This window comes from Osmerus eperlanus, chromosome 4, assembly GCF_963692335.1.
Source record: "Osmerus eperlanus chromosome 4, fOsmEpe2.1, whole genome shotgun sequence".
NCBI lineage: Eukaryota > Metazoa > Chordata > Actinopteri > Osmeriformes > Osmeridae > Osmerus > Osmerus eperlanus.
Window position 1 is genome coordinate 20,470,388 of NC_085021.1, and position 17,623 is coordinate 20,488,010.

The 17,623-nt window shown below is 43.1% G+C and overlaps 2 protein-coding genes across 2 annotated transcripts; both read left to right on the top strand.

Annotated features, from left to right (window-relative positions):
• The first annotated feature begins 1,191 nt into the window (after positions 1-1,191).
• Positions 1,192-10,872, top strand: stmn3 (stathmin-like 3). The gene is made up of 5 exons (XM_062460153.1): positions 1,192-1,383; positions 8,246-8,341; positions 8,476-8,654; positions 9,591-9,782; positions 10,317-10,872. Exons 1-5 carry the CDS (start codon positions 1,365-1,367, stop codon positions 10,374-10,376), a joined length of 546 nt encoding a protein of 181 aa, XP_062316137.1. The 5' UTR covers positions 1,192-1,364; the 3' UTR covers positions 10,377-10,872.
• A 751-nt stretch (positions 10,873-11,623) lies between these two features.
• Positions 11,624-17,601, top strand: gmeb2 (glucocorticoid modulatory element binding protein 2). Its single transcript, XM_062460154.1, is given in 11 exon segments — positions 11,624-11,796; positions 12,815-12,973; positions 13,266-13,348; positions 13,607-13,731; positions 13,877-13,980; positions 14,267-14,424; positions 14,636-14,707; positions 15,389-15,526; positions 15,699-15,750; positions 15,752-15,819; positions 16,064-17,601. Coding segments are annotated over 10 exon segments (1,548 nt in total). The 5' UTR covers positions 11,624-11,796; positions 12,815-12,845; the 3' UTR covers positions 16,684-17,601.
• The last annotated feature ends 22 nt before the right edge of the window (positions 17,602-17,623 follow it).

Consider the following 17,623-nt stretch of genomic DNA (forward strand, 5'->3'; position numbering starts at 1 on the left):
CATATCACTGATTTGGTTAAAAAAAAACATCTGTGATTCCAATCTGCTTGACACACTAATCTACAGAAAGGGTAGCCTAGCCTACAATAAAGAGGTTCCGTATCCATGCAACCAAACGTATTAAAATGTTTGAGGATTCCATCAATCAATGTTGATATGAGAGGGAAACTAAGACCCCCAACTCCCTTGTTTCCCCTCATCCCAACATTCCAAGAACAAGATTGATGTCTTCTATTACACGTGACCTACTTTAATCTTCTAGAATCTTCCATTCCAACCTTCTTGCCTTTGACATTCCATAACATATACTGTAATTTCAAAACAATATTTTATTGTATTTTTTTATCTGACTATAGACTGTATTGTTATCATCCCAGTTGGCTGGCAACATAGTCCAGTGGAGAAATGCTCGTAAGTGCTGTTGGAATATTGTCTATATGTTTTTTCATGCACTGAACGTGTCAAATAGAGGGGTTATGTGAGCCATGGAAGTAATCAATAGCCATTCAAAGTGTGTTTATGATCTGCATTACAGTGCCATTCTTGTCTAATGATCTGCCAAAGCAACCATTCAGACTCAGATTGTCACCCTCTTTCCCATGAACGACAACTCCCCTCTCTGACTTTGAGAACCAGTCTTATTGACATTGATTAAAATAAAAAAAGACGCTAAATAAGTCATGCTAATAATAAATATTTGATGCATGGTAAACAAATAGTAAGACGGGCAATAATATATTTATAAAGAAAGCTTGAGATGGCTGCAAATGAGGCATGTGCCAAATGTTTGGCATGCATGTGTGCTTGAACTTTACATTTCCCTTTTACACAATGTATTGCTGTGTTCAAAGTGTTACAATCGTTGTAAATCTAAACATATAGTTTTACTTTAGGGCTCTTTCATCAAATGCCAATGACCGCATATTATACTGAAAATGGAACAGCAAAACTAATATTAAGCATGGGTGCATTAATAAGTAATTTCATTGATTATTTGTGAAATGCAATTTGAAAATAGGATAATTCAAATGTACCAGACTATAGTGCGCAAGGCTAAAATGCGCTTTTACAAGTTGAACCTTAAAAAACAGAAATTGTTTTTGATGCAATGCACACCTATTAATTAAAATCAAACGTGCGCAAGGGGAGAAATAGTGCGTGCGCGTATCACGCCTGCGCCCCCTGCCATCACCCCTCCTCTTGTCAAACCACAGCCCTTTAGATGTGACTGAGAGTGCGTCGTTCATTGTTCGTTAACGCAGCACCGGACAGCCTTTACACAGACGCGGATCCATATCACCCTCAATTCCCTTGAATACGGTTGACCTTCTTTCTGCATTCGCCAGATATCGGAGACCACCATCATGACGAGCACTATATCAGGTACGACTCTTACAAGGGGTGTGATAAGTGCGCGTGTTCTTGCTGATATTGAGGACTATTTGGGTGTAGCCTGTGTCGGTGCACCATTACTGTACCTGTCCTAAATGTACAGTATTTACCCTTTCGCCGTTACATGTTTTAGGATTATAAATCCTTACGAAGTATTGTTGTTGCTGAATAAGATATAACCTGCCGAATTCATTGTTTAGGCCTAAAATATTTTGCTGTATGTGGGCTGTTAAAGAGCTTTGGTGAAGATGAGAGGGCCACTCCTTAAATCAAAACGTTTAATCTCCATATTATGCCAATTCATTGTTAGAAAGTGTGACAACAAAACGCTAAAACAACGCTAAGACCGAGTCGGACATTTTATTTGAGTTTTACTTTATAGCCCATCGATGCACTTAATTATATAGGATGGACAGAAATATTCGGATGATTATTTCAGTGGCAACAAACTTTGCTTAAAATAATGACTGATAAAAGCATCTAAGGTCATTATGGGTGTATGTGTGTGCGTTTTTTTTCATAAGAGGGCCTTTGTCTTAATTAATTAAATGATTTAATTTACATATGATGATGAAGTCACCAAGACATACAGCAACCTTTGGCATCTCTTCATGTCAGGATACGTGTAATTTCATTTATGGCTAATGCTATTAGGCCTCTGCCCCGTGTACTGTAATGCTATTATAAACACATCAACAACTGAAAAGCATATTACAGTAATCCTCCACCAACTGACACTCTTCTTCCTCCCTACTGAAGTCACACTGAGCCTGCTAAAGCTGTAGAAATTGATTGTAATGGACTTTTCATTTTGCTACAGTGTAATACCATAATACAGTTTGTGTAAACATGGAATTGAGCTCTGAAATTGCCCATATTCAATTCATTTTTCATGCAGCAACCTTAACCATCCCATCCAGACTCCATTCAGCCACCAACTATTTACTTTTGCTTGATTGATAATACATTGGGAATGATGCCCACCACAAGGTGTCTTGAAAGATAGACACACAGGGCACACAAAGACCAGCTCAGGCCGGACACATTTAGATGTTTCTTCTGTGATGTGTGCTCTGGGCTGTGGGCTAGTCTGGTCCTATTAGCCCAAGCCACATGCGTCCTGGCTGCAGACACCCAGACATCAGACACATAAAACCTCCAGGGCCACCACCCTGTTCCCAGCAGAGCTCAGCTGGAGGACAGGGTGGGGGATGGGAAGGGGAGAGAGAGAGAGATAAAGAGAGAGAAAGAATGAATGAATGAAAGAAAGAAAAGAAAGAAAAGAAAGAAAGATTTGGAAGCAAGCGATTAGACAACACAAAGGAAGAGGATGCAGATATACCAGCAATGTTCAAATGGTGACACAACCCCATGCTGTGTCATTACTTTACTGGCAAAGGGGGCCTTTATCTTAATGATCTGGAGTGGTTGTGTGTTTTTTTTTTAGGTGAGTCTGTGTGTGTGTGGTGCTGTGGATCAATAATTCTGTGCAAGGAAAAGCCACACCCTAAGCAACAGATAGAACAAGGGGACACAACAGCAGTCCATGTGTTCGGCATGTGCCAGCACAGTAGGCATTTACAGAGGTCAGCTGCTCTCTGTGGGAAGACTATTACAATAAATGGACCGTTGAACACGAGAGGCAGAGAGATAAAAACTGAAATTTTCTCTGTGTTCGTTTTGGAATCCGCTTTTGCATCGGGTGCAAATCGTTTCCTTTTAGTGAGGTGTCACTGTAGTTCACATGTGGAAGACAAATAGCTGAGCTGAACGTGGAGGCCTCAGCAAAGCCTGTAGCTGATCAAATTATTCTTAGTTTTCTTATCGAGTATTGTCTTAATCAAGATGGATGGGGTTGGGTAAAAGGAGAAGAAGAGGTCACACGTTCTTTCAGAGCTGAGATGACCCGACCTTCACCCCCATTCTGCTCCAATCAATTACCTGGTTCCATTTGGATAGCTTTCTCTCGTAGGTCAGATCTGGACTGGGACAAGGACTGGGTGGTCCACCAGTGTGACACACATTGCAAGACCCACAACAAGGCTAGAGATTTAAATGTAGCAGTTACAAATCTTTCAGATCAAGTTTAATTTCTTATCGCCATGAAAAGAACAAAGGAACAAGTAATACAACGGGAAACAATTTTATTTTTTGTGCCCTTGAACATTGTTTTTTTGTTGTAATCTTGGTTGGTGATTTTCCTCCTAGGTTCCCAGTGGGTTTGTACTAGTGTGCAATATGTGCGTGCATGGTCTCTCAGTCTTATCAAAGCCTGCTTTTAAAAGTTTGTTGTGTTCCCTTGTGAATGGGGAATAGTGCCTGTAGACTGGAGTGACTCCTAGAAGTCCTGTAAAGAAGATAAAAGTGGGAGCGGTGAAAGGACTGAGAGTTTAAGGTGGAGAGATGTAGAAATAGAGATAAACAATGGAGCAGAAACTAAAGGAATAACAGCCTGGGGGGGGGGTGAGAGCTGAAAGCGAAAGAGGGCGATAAAGAAAGGATAAGAAGTGGGGGTTGGGGGGTGGTGGGGGAGCCAAAGGAGAAATTATATTAAGATTTCATATCCGAGCATGATTTCAAGCGGGGGGCCTCAACCTAATTTCCCTAGTGACACCCAGTTAGCCAGACAGTGCAATTGAGAAGAAATATTAGGGTAACCGTAGGTGCAGTGTTATGGGTAAAGTAGGACGCAAGCACAGAAGAAACACACAGCCATTATGTTTTTCCTGCAGTCTAAACGGTGACTTTTTTATGGGAAGTTCGATTTTCTTCCTGTCTTTTGTGAGTGTTCATCAGAAACTTAGACAATCCAGTGTTATCCAATATGATTCAATTGATTTTTTATTTGATAGTGTTATAAAGTTGGGCCGTGTTATGAGTGTTGTGTATGAGAAAACTAATGTGACAGTTGGACAGGAACTACTTCAGCCTGAATCAGGTACGTGGAAACAGTCAAATCATATCAGCCCGAGGCAAATCAAAATCGGTACAAACAAAGAATAACTGTGTTCTGATTTCTTGGCAGAAGTCCAAGTGTGCTGTTTTCAGCTTTCTGTGGAAATCGGAAGGATGGGTTAGATGCTACAGAGAAATATACAAACACACTCTTTAGAATCAATGGGATTTATTCACAGTTTCAGCACCACGGACAGCACCTGAACCTACTGTAGCATAATACGAGTACAGCAGCTCTTTCTCCCCAGTGGTGAGTCTCCCTGAATTGTCCCCACACGGACACACACAGCTGCATTGCAGTGCAGCTTGCCTAAGCGATGCAAAAGGTGGCCATTATCCCAAAGAGAGTCTGAGCAAAGATAGGTTTTGGGCTGCAGCCTGAGTCACGAATGGAGGTTTTCTAAAAAAGAACGTTTTAATAATTTAGAATGCGAACCCAGCAGTGGAAGAGCATGTGTGTGTGTGTGCGCACAGCAGGAGATTGTTTGTGTGTGTGTGCTGTGTTGGTTGTGTGTCTGTGTGTTTATATGTGTGTAATGTGTGTGCTTGTATGTGTGTGTGTTCAGGGGTGAAGGGACTCAAATAGTATGCAGAAATATGGTAATATTGTCCTTTTTTGTGCGGTAGCTATACAATGTTTTTATGTGAAAGCCTTTGTGTGTCTGTGTGCTTGCACCCAAATGGATTGCTGTAGAGGATGGGGGCTGGAGTTGACAGTGTGCTTCTCAATTATTTAGTACATGACCGAGCAAAACTTTAAGACTGAGATTACCCCAGTGGCCCATACACTAGCCAGCAGCCTCGTGGTAGAGAACGTGTGTGTGTGTGAGTCCTATCCTCCTTACAGACAGGAAGTAAAATTCTGAGTGTCCCTACCAAAGAGATGTGAATTGGAGGAAATGTGTTTTCGAGAGAGAGGACTGGAGAAGGATGGAGATGGGGATGGAGAAAGAGAGGGAATAACCCTCGTGCTGCCTTTGGGTCACATGACCCAAAGGTTCATAACGAACCATCGTTGTGTTTACCCAATTTTACCCAATACAAAAACAAGTAAGCCTTAACCTTTGCAATGTGGGGGGTCTGAGACAGCCCAACGGTTAAAAGAAAATGCTTCACTTTGTTTTTGTATGCGGTAAAGTTGTCGCAATACGACGGTGGGTCACAATGACTGATGGGTCAGAATGACCCGAAGATAACACAAGGGTTAAGAGAGAGGGATGGAGAGAGAGATGAATGTAAAGAGAGGATGGAGAGAGAGAGACGGATGCAGAGATGGTGATAGAGAGGAATGGAGAGAGAGAGGGATGGAGAGAGATGGTGATAGAAATGAATGGAGAGAGAGAGGGGTGGAGAGAGAGGGATGGAGAGAGAGGGATAGTGGGAGGAGGGCCCCCTGCTGTGGCAAAGATGTCTCCACACCGCAGGAGGCCACAGACCGTCTCCTGAATATAGAACTGTCATGTAGAATATGTCTGGGGCCAAAGCATTTCCAGACACTTCGCTCCCCTCTTTCTCTCTCCCTCGTTCTACTCTCCCTATCTTCTTACTGCATTCTCTCTTTATCAGATTTTTTTTCTATCTCTGCTGTTCTCTCCCTCCTATTCTTTCTCTCTCTCACCCCCCCCCCCCCACCACCACCACTACATCTATACTTTGTCCAGATATCAAACAGAATAAAACAGGAAGATGTAGTGTAAAGGTGGAGGGTATATGCTAACCGTAGCTTGTCATAATAATAAAACTCAACTTTCATGTCTGCCACTTACACCGCACCCCAAATTATCAGGAAATCGAATATCAAATAAGAAACGTAACAAGCAATGAAAAACAAGTAATGAAAAATATTGAGTCTTTCACAAATAGAGCAGGCTTCCATATTCATTCATCAGAAGTACCACAGGTGCTTGAGGGTGATAAACTGTTTATCTCTGTAGAAGGAAGGACATCTTTAGGTGAACATTGATCTTCAAGAGGAAGTAGTACTTCTGTGGGACAGTAGTCTAGACATGCACAGTCCCTATCTTCATTACCATAATAGATACTTCAGTAAAATCCCTTAACACTGTAATATGTCAAATGCAGAAGGGGGCGAATTACATTTAAATGTCATGTTTGTGTGAAACTTTTCAGATTAGGTATTTGGATGAAACCTAAGACATATACGGTATGCATTTCCTCTCAAACTGAGTAAAACCCTTAACAGAGGTAGCTGAGAACATGACACTTACATAACTGAAACTTCGGTTCGAGGGTTGTTGCACTGCTTGGCACGGCACCCGGCTGAACCACGGCAGGCACCCGTGTGAGGACAAGGAGTGGAGGGGGGAGAATGAAACCACGCAGATAAATACTGCATGATATGCATCTGCAGGGTTTTAAGGCAAAGATCGACATGTTCATTTTAAAAATATCCCCTTTGTCTGTGCGGAACGTTCAGAAGTTACTCAATTACGTTCTTTATGTAATTGTGGATATTGTGAGCTGCTATGTTGCTCGTATTGGGTTTAGTGGAGTTTTTCCCTACGTTATAATTTTTTTTGTTGCTGTTGAGGATATTAAACAGCTCAGCAGTCTAGATATGGTTGACACCCATTTTGTTTCATTCCTTTGTCCTCTGAGGCATAAGAACATGGCTTTTGTTGGTGTTAAGTGGACATTTTCCACAGTCAAATTGGAATAATACCGGAAAACCCTAACCATTTGAATTCACTGTGGCACTGGGTTCATGTGTGTGTGACTAATCAGTGACCTCCTGTTTTTCCTCCCCCAAATCCTCAATAAAAGCCTCTTGACTAGCAAATCCACACAGCCCTGCTTTGCTGATAGCCTCTTGTCTCTTAGATAGCGTGAAGCCTGACCTTTTACCAACACAATACTAATTAGAGCTGTATTGATTGACTCTGATCTTCAGGCATGGTCTTTCCTCTTGTGGCTGTTGAAGGATTTGGGGTGCAAACGAGAGATAGGACACATATTAGACTGTGAGACAGAATGTCAAAGAGTCCTTTGTGTAGATTGTTTTGAAGGGGAAAAAGTGTTGAACATTTTCTCAATTTCATACACACACACACACCACACACACACACACACACACACACACACACACACCTTTATTGACACTGAATGTTTTTCCTCACAGAGTTTATATGTCTCTTTGGAGTGTAGACCATAAATCATCTGCCTCGTGCATTGCACCACTCTGCTCTTGTGCAGTAAAAAAAAAAAACGTAAGTGCTGAGGATGATAAAACTAGTGTGTTGGCAGGTACAGTAATGCAATTGAGCCGGTAACTCCATTTATAGTGAAACTGCCATTGCTGCACTATCACATTTTTCTCAGAAGCACCTTACAACTCAACAAGCTACACAACATATGGTGGGCCACTGCATATCACTTACTGTTGTTTACTATATTTCCATAACCGTCCTTTTTTGATGAACGTTCTAGACTTTTGTACGCTCTACCAAATAGTGGTAGACATCGGGGTAGGTTACCCCAGGTATCAATTTAAGATCTATCGAGAAAAAAAATCTACCGAACAATTTGATCCAGTGGGTCGGGCAGGGAACACGATTTTAAATTTAATTTCTCTATGTATCGCTGCTTTTCACAGCCATTTAATTTATTGTAATATGCGCTAGTCAATTAATCGATGGAGATGCCGGTAGAGTAGCTAGCGACTAATGTACGGAACGCGATAGCCGGATGTAGTTCAGGGCCTTGCTTTCTAAACGGATCTTTTATTGTATACGTTCCAAAAATATATATTATTCCGGGGAGTTGCCATGGCCACAAAAGAATAGTCAGAGGAAAATGTAGAAACGCTATTATTGCTGTAGCCTGTAGTATCATTACATTCTCTCTCTTTCCCTTTCTCTCCTGTAATTTGCCCTGCCAGCCTACACAGAGAAGATCAAGGAGATGTCTATGATGTCCCTCATCTGTTCCTGTCTATACCCCCAGCCCATCCCCACCGCCAAGTACCAGTTTGGAGGTGAGTGATCCTTTGGCAATCACAGACATCACTAGCATAACTGCAGGTCATCACAGTCAAGTCTCACAGACCTGCAGTCATTGCGCTGTGTGGGTCTTGCTGTATGAAGACGAGTTATGTATGCATACTAACAGATATGGAGGTTAAGCCCATCAACAAGCGACTGTCTGGACAGTCCTTTGAGGTGATCTTGAAGTCGCCCACCGACCTGTCTCCAGACAAGCCCAGTCCCCTGGCCTCTCCCCCCAGGAAGAAGGACATCTCCCTGGATGAGCTGCAGAGGAGGCTGGAAGCTGCTGAAGAGAGAAGGAAGGTAACAAGTACTAACAACCTTTCGGATAGATGGAAGAGGAGAGAATGAAAAGGATGGGAAGGGATGGATGAATCATTAAAGTGGAGCGTACGTGAAGCATAGAAATAGGGTTGGCTGGGGAAAAAAAGAAGAAAATTATGGATAATTAAAAAACAAATTCCACCCACATCCCCTCTCGTGTAGGTATTGAAATATCTATTCTATTGTAAAACCACAGCTGTCACACATGAATGGCCAGAAAAACGAGAGCGCGAGACACCTTTCAGTCAAAATGAAATCCCTTACATCGCTCACCATGGCAATTACTAATAACTGCCTTCACAACCCCCACAATATTAAATTCTGAGGATTTTCCGAACATGTTTCATTTCTTTGCCTTCCTCTGTGGTATACCAGTATTTCCATCTCACCAGAACCACTGAACACCAATTACCATCACTGGGTGACAAGTGCTTGACTGGCTGGCTGGTTTTCAAACAGCCTGGGCTGCATGTCATTGGGTGCTCAGGGGGAAAAGGCTGTCATGAATAAGGAAGGCTTGTCATTACTGTCGTACCGTGGAGAGGAAAGACTGTGTGAGTGGAAGTCTAGGGACAACACAAGGGGCAGACCAATCAGAATTTGTTTCATTAAAATAATAAGTACATGCAAAATGTGAATTATAATTCCGTATATTTAGGTATGGGATATTAACTGTATGATGTAGGAATGTACACTATACAGATAAACAGTGTGCTCCTAAAGTATCTCTTTTGTTTCTTCTGAGTTAGATATAATTCCAGATTTATTTATATTATCTTTCTGCAATAGTCAATCCTCGATGTGACCCAGATTCCTACGCAAGTCCTCTAATGATGTAGCCTAATCTGCATTTTAAGCATCCCCCTGTGTGTGTGTGTGTGTGTGTGTGTTTGTGTGTGTTTGTGTGTTCTCCAGTCTCAGGAGGCCCAGGTTCTGAGACAGCTGGCTGAGCGGAGGGAACACGAGCGAGAGGTTCTGCACAAGGCCCTGGAGGAGAACAATAACTTTAGCAAGATGGCCGAAGAGAAGCTCAACCACAAAATGGAGGTGATCACCCAGAACCGTGAGGCATACCTGAACTCCATGAAGCAGAGGCTTCGTGAAAAGGTAAGGGGAAGCGTTGTCAGTGCGTATTACTGGGGAGTCAGGTGGCTGAGCGGTGAGGGAATTGGGCCAGTAATCATAAGGTTGCCAGTTCGATTCCTGGCTGTGCCAAAATGACACTGTGTCCTTGGGCAAGGCACTTCATCCCTACTTGCCTCAGGGGGAATATCCCTGTACTTACTGTGTCGCTCAGGATAAGAGCGTCTGCTAAATGTAAATGTATTACTGTTACTGTCCTTCTTAAAAATAATGAGTTTTCCTGGGAGTTTTTCCTTGTCTTCCTTGAGGGTTTAGGTTGATTTAGGTGCAGTTCTATGGGCATGTGTGAAGACCTCTTTGACATTGTGTGTAAAAAGGGTTATACAAATAACATTTGATATGAGTGTTCACTCTCGTCTCTCCTTTTTTTTCCATCTCTGGTTTATCTCAATTGTGCTTCGTCAATTTTCCCTCCCGATGAATGCAAGGCTGTGAACATTAAAGTCTGTCTCTTTGAAATGAGAACGTGTTTTCTTCTGTGACATTTGTTTTCTTCAGGAGAGGCATGCTGAAGAAGTTCGCCGGAACAAGGAGCTTCAAGCCGATCTCTCCGGATAAAAAGGCTTTCCTGCAGGAATCCCTTGTGTGAAGTGTGTTTTTAGCGAGGAATAACTTTTTTTAACACCTGTGTGTCAAATGCCATGATTTAGCTCTGCATCCTGCAAACTCATCTGTCATTTAATAGAGGAACAAGTTTACTCACAAGATATTACATAACTGTCATAGTGCATTTTACAACCCTTCAGTCTACTGTTAATGTTTCTTCACAAAACATACAACAATGCCACAGGCTTTTCAACCATTAGATTTTCACGGTTTATTATGGTCAGAACGAAGTTAAGTGGTTGGAATCTGAAATCTGCTTGTGCACGCATGCACACACACACATATGCAAACACACATCATTCACACAAACCCAACAATGTGAGAATTGCACACACACATACTATACTGACCTGCATCGCTTCTACATACATACGGCATGGATTGTTGATAGGGATTCTCTGTGTTGATCTAACTGTGTAACAGACTAATAAAATTCAAGTGTAATGAATGTTGTCATTATTCTTATGGGGTTGTATCACAAATTCCTTCAATCAACATGATCCCTTTAGAACCCAAGCATAAATAAATATAAAGTACAAGTATGTACAAAGTACATACTTACACATATTAAAGTTGCCAATAAGTATGAAAGTACAAAATGTGTACATTTTAAGTAGGCTATGCTTCCAATTGTGTGCAAAAAGATACTGAAAATGTTTAAGATCTAACTTAAAACCATTCAATTAGATTTAAGTGTAGTCTATTCCTTCCGTTTGGGAAGTTATTCAATAGTTATTTAGTCTGCTGTATTGCAGGCATGGTTATCATGTATAACTGTTGATCACATCTGGTGCTTTCAGAGAACATAGCCATGCATGTCACAAGGGGCAAGCTGTACATTAAAAGTGCGCCTGCACTGCATTATGCTGTAGCTTCTGCTGACTATGGACAGTATGCAACTCACAAGAATACAATATTTCCAGTGTCAAACAAGTCACTAGTTTTGAATTGCCGAACCCACACACAAGCTCAATAGTTTTAAGGTGGTTGAAGACTACCATAGGACTACCGTAGCCTATAGGGTCACTCATCGCTATAATCCCTAAATGTCAAATTGTCCTTCTTTTGCCAAAGTGATACTGAAAAATAATTACAGCGCTACAACCTCCAACTTTGTTATTATTATTATTATTTGTATTGTTCATAATTATCTTAACACGTGAAGGGTTTGGGTGGCTGAAGAATTCATCACAGATAAGCATCATGCGACTGCGCCAGAGCAACCCTCGACGCTCGTGAACAAACCCCATTAGCCTTTGCTGTAATGCGAATAGCTATAACTAGCTAGCCATACCATAGCCCCAACTGCGCAGGAGAACATTGACAGCAACCATTGCACCAACGAGTTACTTTTGAGATCACAAACCGAAAGGTAAGATGAAAAATAGAGTGTATACGTAACTACCTTTAAGTAAGTTGTAAGTTAGCTACAGTACTTCATAGTCTAATTAACATTATAGTTTGAGAGGGTCTGCAGCAGGTTAGCTAGCCAGTAGGTAGCTACAGATAAACAGTGCACGCACGCCACGATCGCCCCCGTCGTCGTAACGACGTGCGTGCTCGTTAAAGATTACGCTATTTTATACCAAACGACTTAACGTTACGTAGCCAGCTAGCAAAGCTAAACGCCGTTAGCCTTATTTTTCTGACACCGTTACTTTATGGTTGTGTAGCATAACTCACATAGCTCTAGCTCGCTTACGTTAGCTACTCTGTAGTACTAGCCCCGTTCTAACATGACCATCGAGGTTTATATTGGGGCCCGGGGACACGAATGAGTCAATGGCTGGGATATATTGCTAGGCAGCTTGAAGTTGTTGGCATGGTTCGCCAGCATCAAGCTCACACAGCCAAGCTTTTTGCCGCATATTGTCCATTGATTTATCATATTCCGGTAGCTTAATAGCAAGCTAGTGGCTTCGCTTCGCGTCGGCAGAACATCTCTTTTTGCTATGTTGTAGACACACAAAAAACTCACGCTCAACACCTCATAATGCCAATGAAAACACATTCTTTGACGTGGTTATTGAGTTTAATTTGAAACAAAATTGTGGATTCTCCAGATTACTTAAATGTACGGACTCTTTGCTATAACACTCCATATTTAACAACATCCTGTCTCTTACCACCCTTGAGAACTTGATTTCACATGTGGCAAAATAAAGCAAATACAAATTATTTTAAAAGGCACCCACCTGGCTACAAAAGGCCACACTTTTGACCTGGTAACCTATGTCACCGTAAACTTCAACCAATGAAGTCTAATGACCCCTTTTCCAGTGTTCACAAGATATGTCAGAAGAACATATATATAGTAGTACAGCCACCGAGTGTGATGGAACATTTCCATCTCTCCATTCTTCTGTTCTGACTATGAATTTGCTTATTAGTGTTTCAGGGCCTGTAGGTCAGATCCTGCCCATGGCAACGTCAGAGATGCATGTGGAGGAGGTGGTAGTCGTGACAACCCCTGATGGGGTAGGAGAGGCGGCCACCTCAGTGGATGATCTGAAAACCGTGCTGGTGGATGTAGATCTGACCCATGCAGGGTGAGCTTGTCACACACACACACACACACATTTGCTACCACAAGGCTGTTACCTGGCTAGAATACTGGGGTAATCTCAGTCTGTTAAGGTTTTGCTTGGTCAGATGCAAGCCTGCTTCTAGACTCAGCTTTGCTCCCTTTCTCACATACAGTACATGCACGCCTACAGAAGGTCCTAGTAAACCAAAACCTGTGATTGATTTTGAGGTGGGAACACGCACGTATTCGCCATAGTCAGTCTAGTAATGGGCTGTAATAAGCCAAGTTTTGTGTTGTAATCTTGTGTCACACAGGGAAGGAGAAGTCCTTGCAGATGGGAGCATGGAATCAGAAACGGAAGCCAGTACAGATGCACTGTCAAAGGAGGCAGTCATAGGTAATGTGTGACACATTCTGTAGATGGACACTTCTCTCATAACATTACTCAACAGGGGCATATGTTTGTTGTCAAATGTGGGTGGGACTGATTTTTTTTTGGGGGGGGGGGGGGGGGGGGCAGTTTAGCTGTTTTTAGTGAGTAGGATATGTTCCACCCATGTATAATGAAACCTTCACGCCTGCCACTCATGGTGGAAGTTAAATAGACAGGTCATTATGAGTGTGTGTATCATTAACCGGATGTCTGTTTGAACAGTAAAAATGTCAGAGGAGGTGGATGTGGAGGCTGACATCATCTACCCCGTCACCTGTGGCGATGTGAAGGCCACCCTGGTCTGGAAGAAGTTTGTTTGTCCTGGCATCAACATCAAATGCGTTCAAGTACGTACGCTCGCATACCGATCTGAATGATTTGGACGTCATGAAGCAGGAAATATTCTCATTATCAAGCCACGGAGGTCTGTCTGACCTCTCAGAGGTCTTTGTTTGTTTGCTTGTTTGATGTTTTTATTGATCTGTTTTCCAGTTCAATGAGCACCTAATCAGCCCCAAGGAGTTTGTCTCTCTGGCCGGGAAATCCACGCTCAAGGACTGGAAAAGGGCCATCCGCTTAAATGGGACTATGCTCAGGTGTGGAGCTTTGAAGCATTTAACGTGTGTATATGTGAACTGAAAGCGGTGCATTGAATGAAAAGTGTATATAATGTACATTATGCTAAGTGGCGTACCTGTACATTTTAACAGGTGTTGTTTAACATTTTCAAACGGCAGTTCACAAATGCTTCACAAGGTGGCACTATAACACAACACATGAAAAAGATGGACCTTGATCCCGATTTCGAGGATTGTAGGAAGGCCTGCAGTAAGACTGTTGCTGTCTGTCAGGGTCGTGACCTGTGTCCTGTGTCCTCCTCAGGAAAATCATGGACTCAGGTGAGCTGGACTTCTACCAGCATTCTAAGGTGTGCTCCAACACTTGCCGCAGTACCAAGATCGACCTGGTGGGGACCCGAGTGTCCATCAGCAGCCAACAATCCACTGAATTCATCCCTGTCACTCCCTTCTCTACAGATGGTAAACTCATTATTTGATTATAACACTGAATTATATCAATTGGTAAATGAAGGCTAAATAATTTGTTTGGCTCAATTCATCCATTAATTGAGCAAAATGTCCCTCACTCGCTCCACAATGTCTCCCCATCATTTATCTCTGCAGACCCCATGAAGTTAATGTAAAGTAAGTTCATTAAAGATGAGTAACCTGTACTCTGCTATTTGTTCAGTGAACGGCTCCCCTGCAGCCTTCCCAGCAGAAGCAGTAGAGGAGAGCACAGAGTGGGTAACTGCTATAGGAGGTGAGTTGGACCTTCAACCTCCATAAGACTAAAGCTTAATTTATACTTAGGTCGCAGACACTTTTGAAATGGTCGCTCAGGCTGCTGCATTTATACTTCGGCAAACAGTCGCCTGTGCTCAAGGTTCGCGTGACGTAAACAGAATCATTTTACCGTTACATTCATAGCTATGGTTACATTGTTAACGCTTTGTAGCCTAGGTGATCAATCGGAGAAACTGACAATTTTAATTTTTCACTGTGACGACATCCGCGCCAGTATAAATTTCTCCTGGTAGGCGACACTTCTAAGCGACGGTTAAAAGTGTCGACCGAGACGTCATTTCTGTCGGCGACCTTATCAAAAGTGTCTGCGACCTAAGTATAAATTGGGCTTAAAGCTCTCTATATTCTGGGTTGTTAACTAGGACACTGAATGAATGACAACTTGTATTTGTATTATTTGTTCTTCAAAGAGCTTTAAAAACATAGATACGTTCAACATTACAGACAGGACAGTACAGTGGACATAACAGTTATTAAAAAGCAAAGCACTGTACGGGGTTTTGTGTTAGTTAAGGTGGTAGTGTGGGGTTTGCCGTCAGACCGGGGGGGGGGCTAGTTTGTGCGATAGACTAATGGGGGGGGGGGGGGGGGGGGGCTGATCTGAGGATTGTCTAATAAGAGTGCTGGTGTCCACCAGAGGACTCTGTCACCTTCTGGCGTGGGCTGAAGGAGGCCGGCCTTCTGGAAGAGGTGGTGGAGGACTTCCAGAATGAGATCCAGGAGGTACTGAAAGGCATGCAGGAGCGTGTGGCCGAACCGCCGCTGCAGGTCAAAGGTCAGTTGTGTGTGTGTGTGTGTGTGTGTGTGTGTGTGTGTGTGTGTGTGTGTTCCCAAACAGAAATCCATTTATCCACATTAGCTAGAGAGACCATGCATCTTTCTGTGTGTGAAAACAGTAAATCTATTTGACTTCAGATTGTTTATTGTTGAATCACGTATTTCTCCAGATGCAGTGCTGCTTAACAACATAGTGCAGAACTTGGAATGCTGGAACTCGTTAGAAGGTTCTGGCGAGTCACAAAAGCCAGATGGATCGGTACAGAGAACAGTACACACGCAGCCTCGCTGGTGAGTCAGACATTCGTCAACAGACAACATTGTCCTCTGCTTGGTGTGTAAGACAAGTCACATATGCTTTACAGGAAGTGAGAGTAAAGATCAGTTCATCAAAACCTGACTTAAAGCTTGACTTATCTTAATTTGCCGATGTAAGTCATTCGGTATACATTCTGAGAACACCCGCACAGCATTATGAGCAATACTTTGAAAATGTATTTTCGACGTGAGTTCTGACCCTCCTCTCTCTCCGTAGCTTTGGAGCAGCAGTGCGATGAACACAGGAAACGCGCCAAAGAGCTGAAGAGTAAATCTCAACACCTCAACAACGTCCTGATGACCCTCGCCCCTGTGCCAGCCCCTCCCACCCCCAAGCGCCCACGCCTCACCCGGGCCGTATCGGGCCCCGCGGCCGTCAACGCCACCCCAGCCCCCACCCAGATCACCCTGCCCCTCTCCCAGCTAGCGGGCCTACCCCTGGGCAAGGTGCTCACCATGGCAGGCACCCAGAGCGGCGCCACCCCTCTGGGGAGCTACACGGTGCTGACGTCTCCTGGGGGCACGGCCGAACTAGCGCCCGACGCCTCGAACCTGACGGTGCTGTCCACTGCGGCGTCCGTCCAGGACGGCACCGCCAACTTCGTCAAGGTGCTGGGCCCGCAGTACCAGCTCATCACGCTGCCCGCCTCGCTGGGCGCCACCCTGCAGGGGCTGACCTGCACTCCGCAGGGCACGGTGGTGGCTCTGCCGGTCGGTAACAACAACTTGACGACCGCGGCGCTGGAGGGGCAGCAGGTGGACATCCAGATCGAGGACCAGGCGGAGGAGGAGGTGCCGGGGGGAGAGGTGGAGGAGGCGCCAGTGGAAGAGCAGTGAGGAGAAACGGAGAACCCAGACCCCCCGCCCCCGGCCCTCGTCGACCCCCCCCCCCCCCCCCCCCCCCACATTTGCTTTCCACAGGGATAAAGACCTTCATTAGGTTAGGAGCCTTGCTGTGCCACAGTATGTTTGGTAAAAAGAAGTGCACTTCTAGCACTGGTTAAGTGCTTATGCAGCTTTGTTCTTTGAACTGTCATGTTGTGATTTTCTATTCAACTTCGTGAAGATGACTGCAAGATATGTACCACTGTGTGGACATGACCTGCCACTGAAAGCAAAAATGTGTGTGTGTGTGTGTGTGAAGATATAAATATACTGAGCATTTGTATTAGCAGTTGTATGGCAGGATAGAATGTGTTCATTGCAATGTGAGTTTGAGGTTTTTTCTAAGTTAATTATTTTGATCTGTTGAAAATGTATGGAGATTTTCTCAGGTGTCCATACTGCTTTAAGGATTAATATTGCATTAAAATTACATGTAAGAATTCATATAAATTAAATGTGTAATGTAGATTTTTGTTCAATATTGAATACATTTCACCTATTGTCTTTTGGCTTATGTGGAGATTGACAAATATTTTGTACATTTTGTTAATAAATTGTCATTTGTAAGGTTTCTAATTTGATAATGTTGTATAGCTTTCATTGTTTCAATGTAGAACATGGTTTAGAATAATTGAATCACTTTTCCACAAGATGGTGCTGATAGGCTTTCTGATTGTCAAGAAAAAGTGACTTTGTAAAAACAAAAGATTCTACACTAATTTGAAGGTGCAAATATATTACTCAGGTTTTGTACCCAGATTCTGGTAAGGTGTGCTTGTCTTTTGCAAAATGTATGTTTGTGTGCGTTCGGTTTTCGTTGTGTGTCGCAGCTCTCATAGCTAGGCTATATAATTTTCTCAGTCAGCGACACAAACATATTTTTCTTGCCACT

Bases quoted from the DNA above. Each gene is read 5' to 3' on its own strand.
- stmn3 (XM_062460153.1), top strand. The intron at 8,342-8,475 runs GTGAGTGATCCT...GCATACTAACAG, and splicing joins CGCCAAGTACCAGTTTGGAG to ATATGGAGGTTAAGCCCATC. The intron at 9,783-10,316 runs GTAAGGGGAAGC...TGTTTTCTTCAG, and splicing joins AGCAGAGGCTTCGTGAAAAG to GAGAGGCATGCTGAAGAAGT.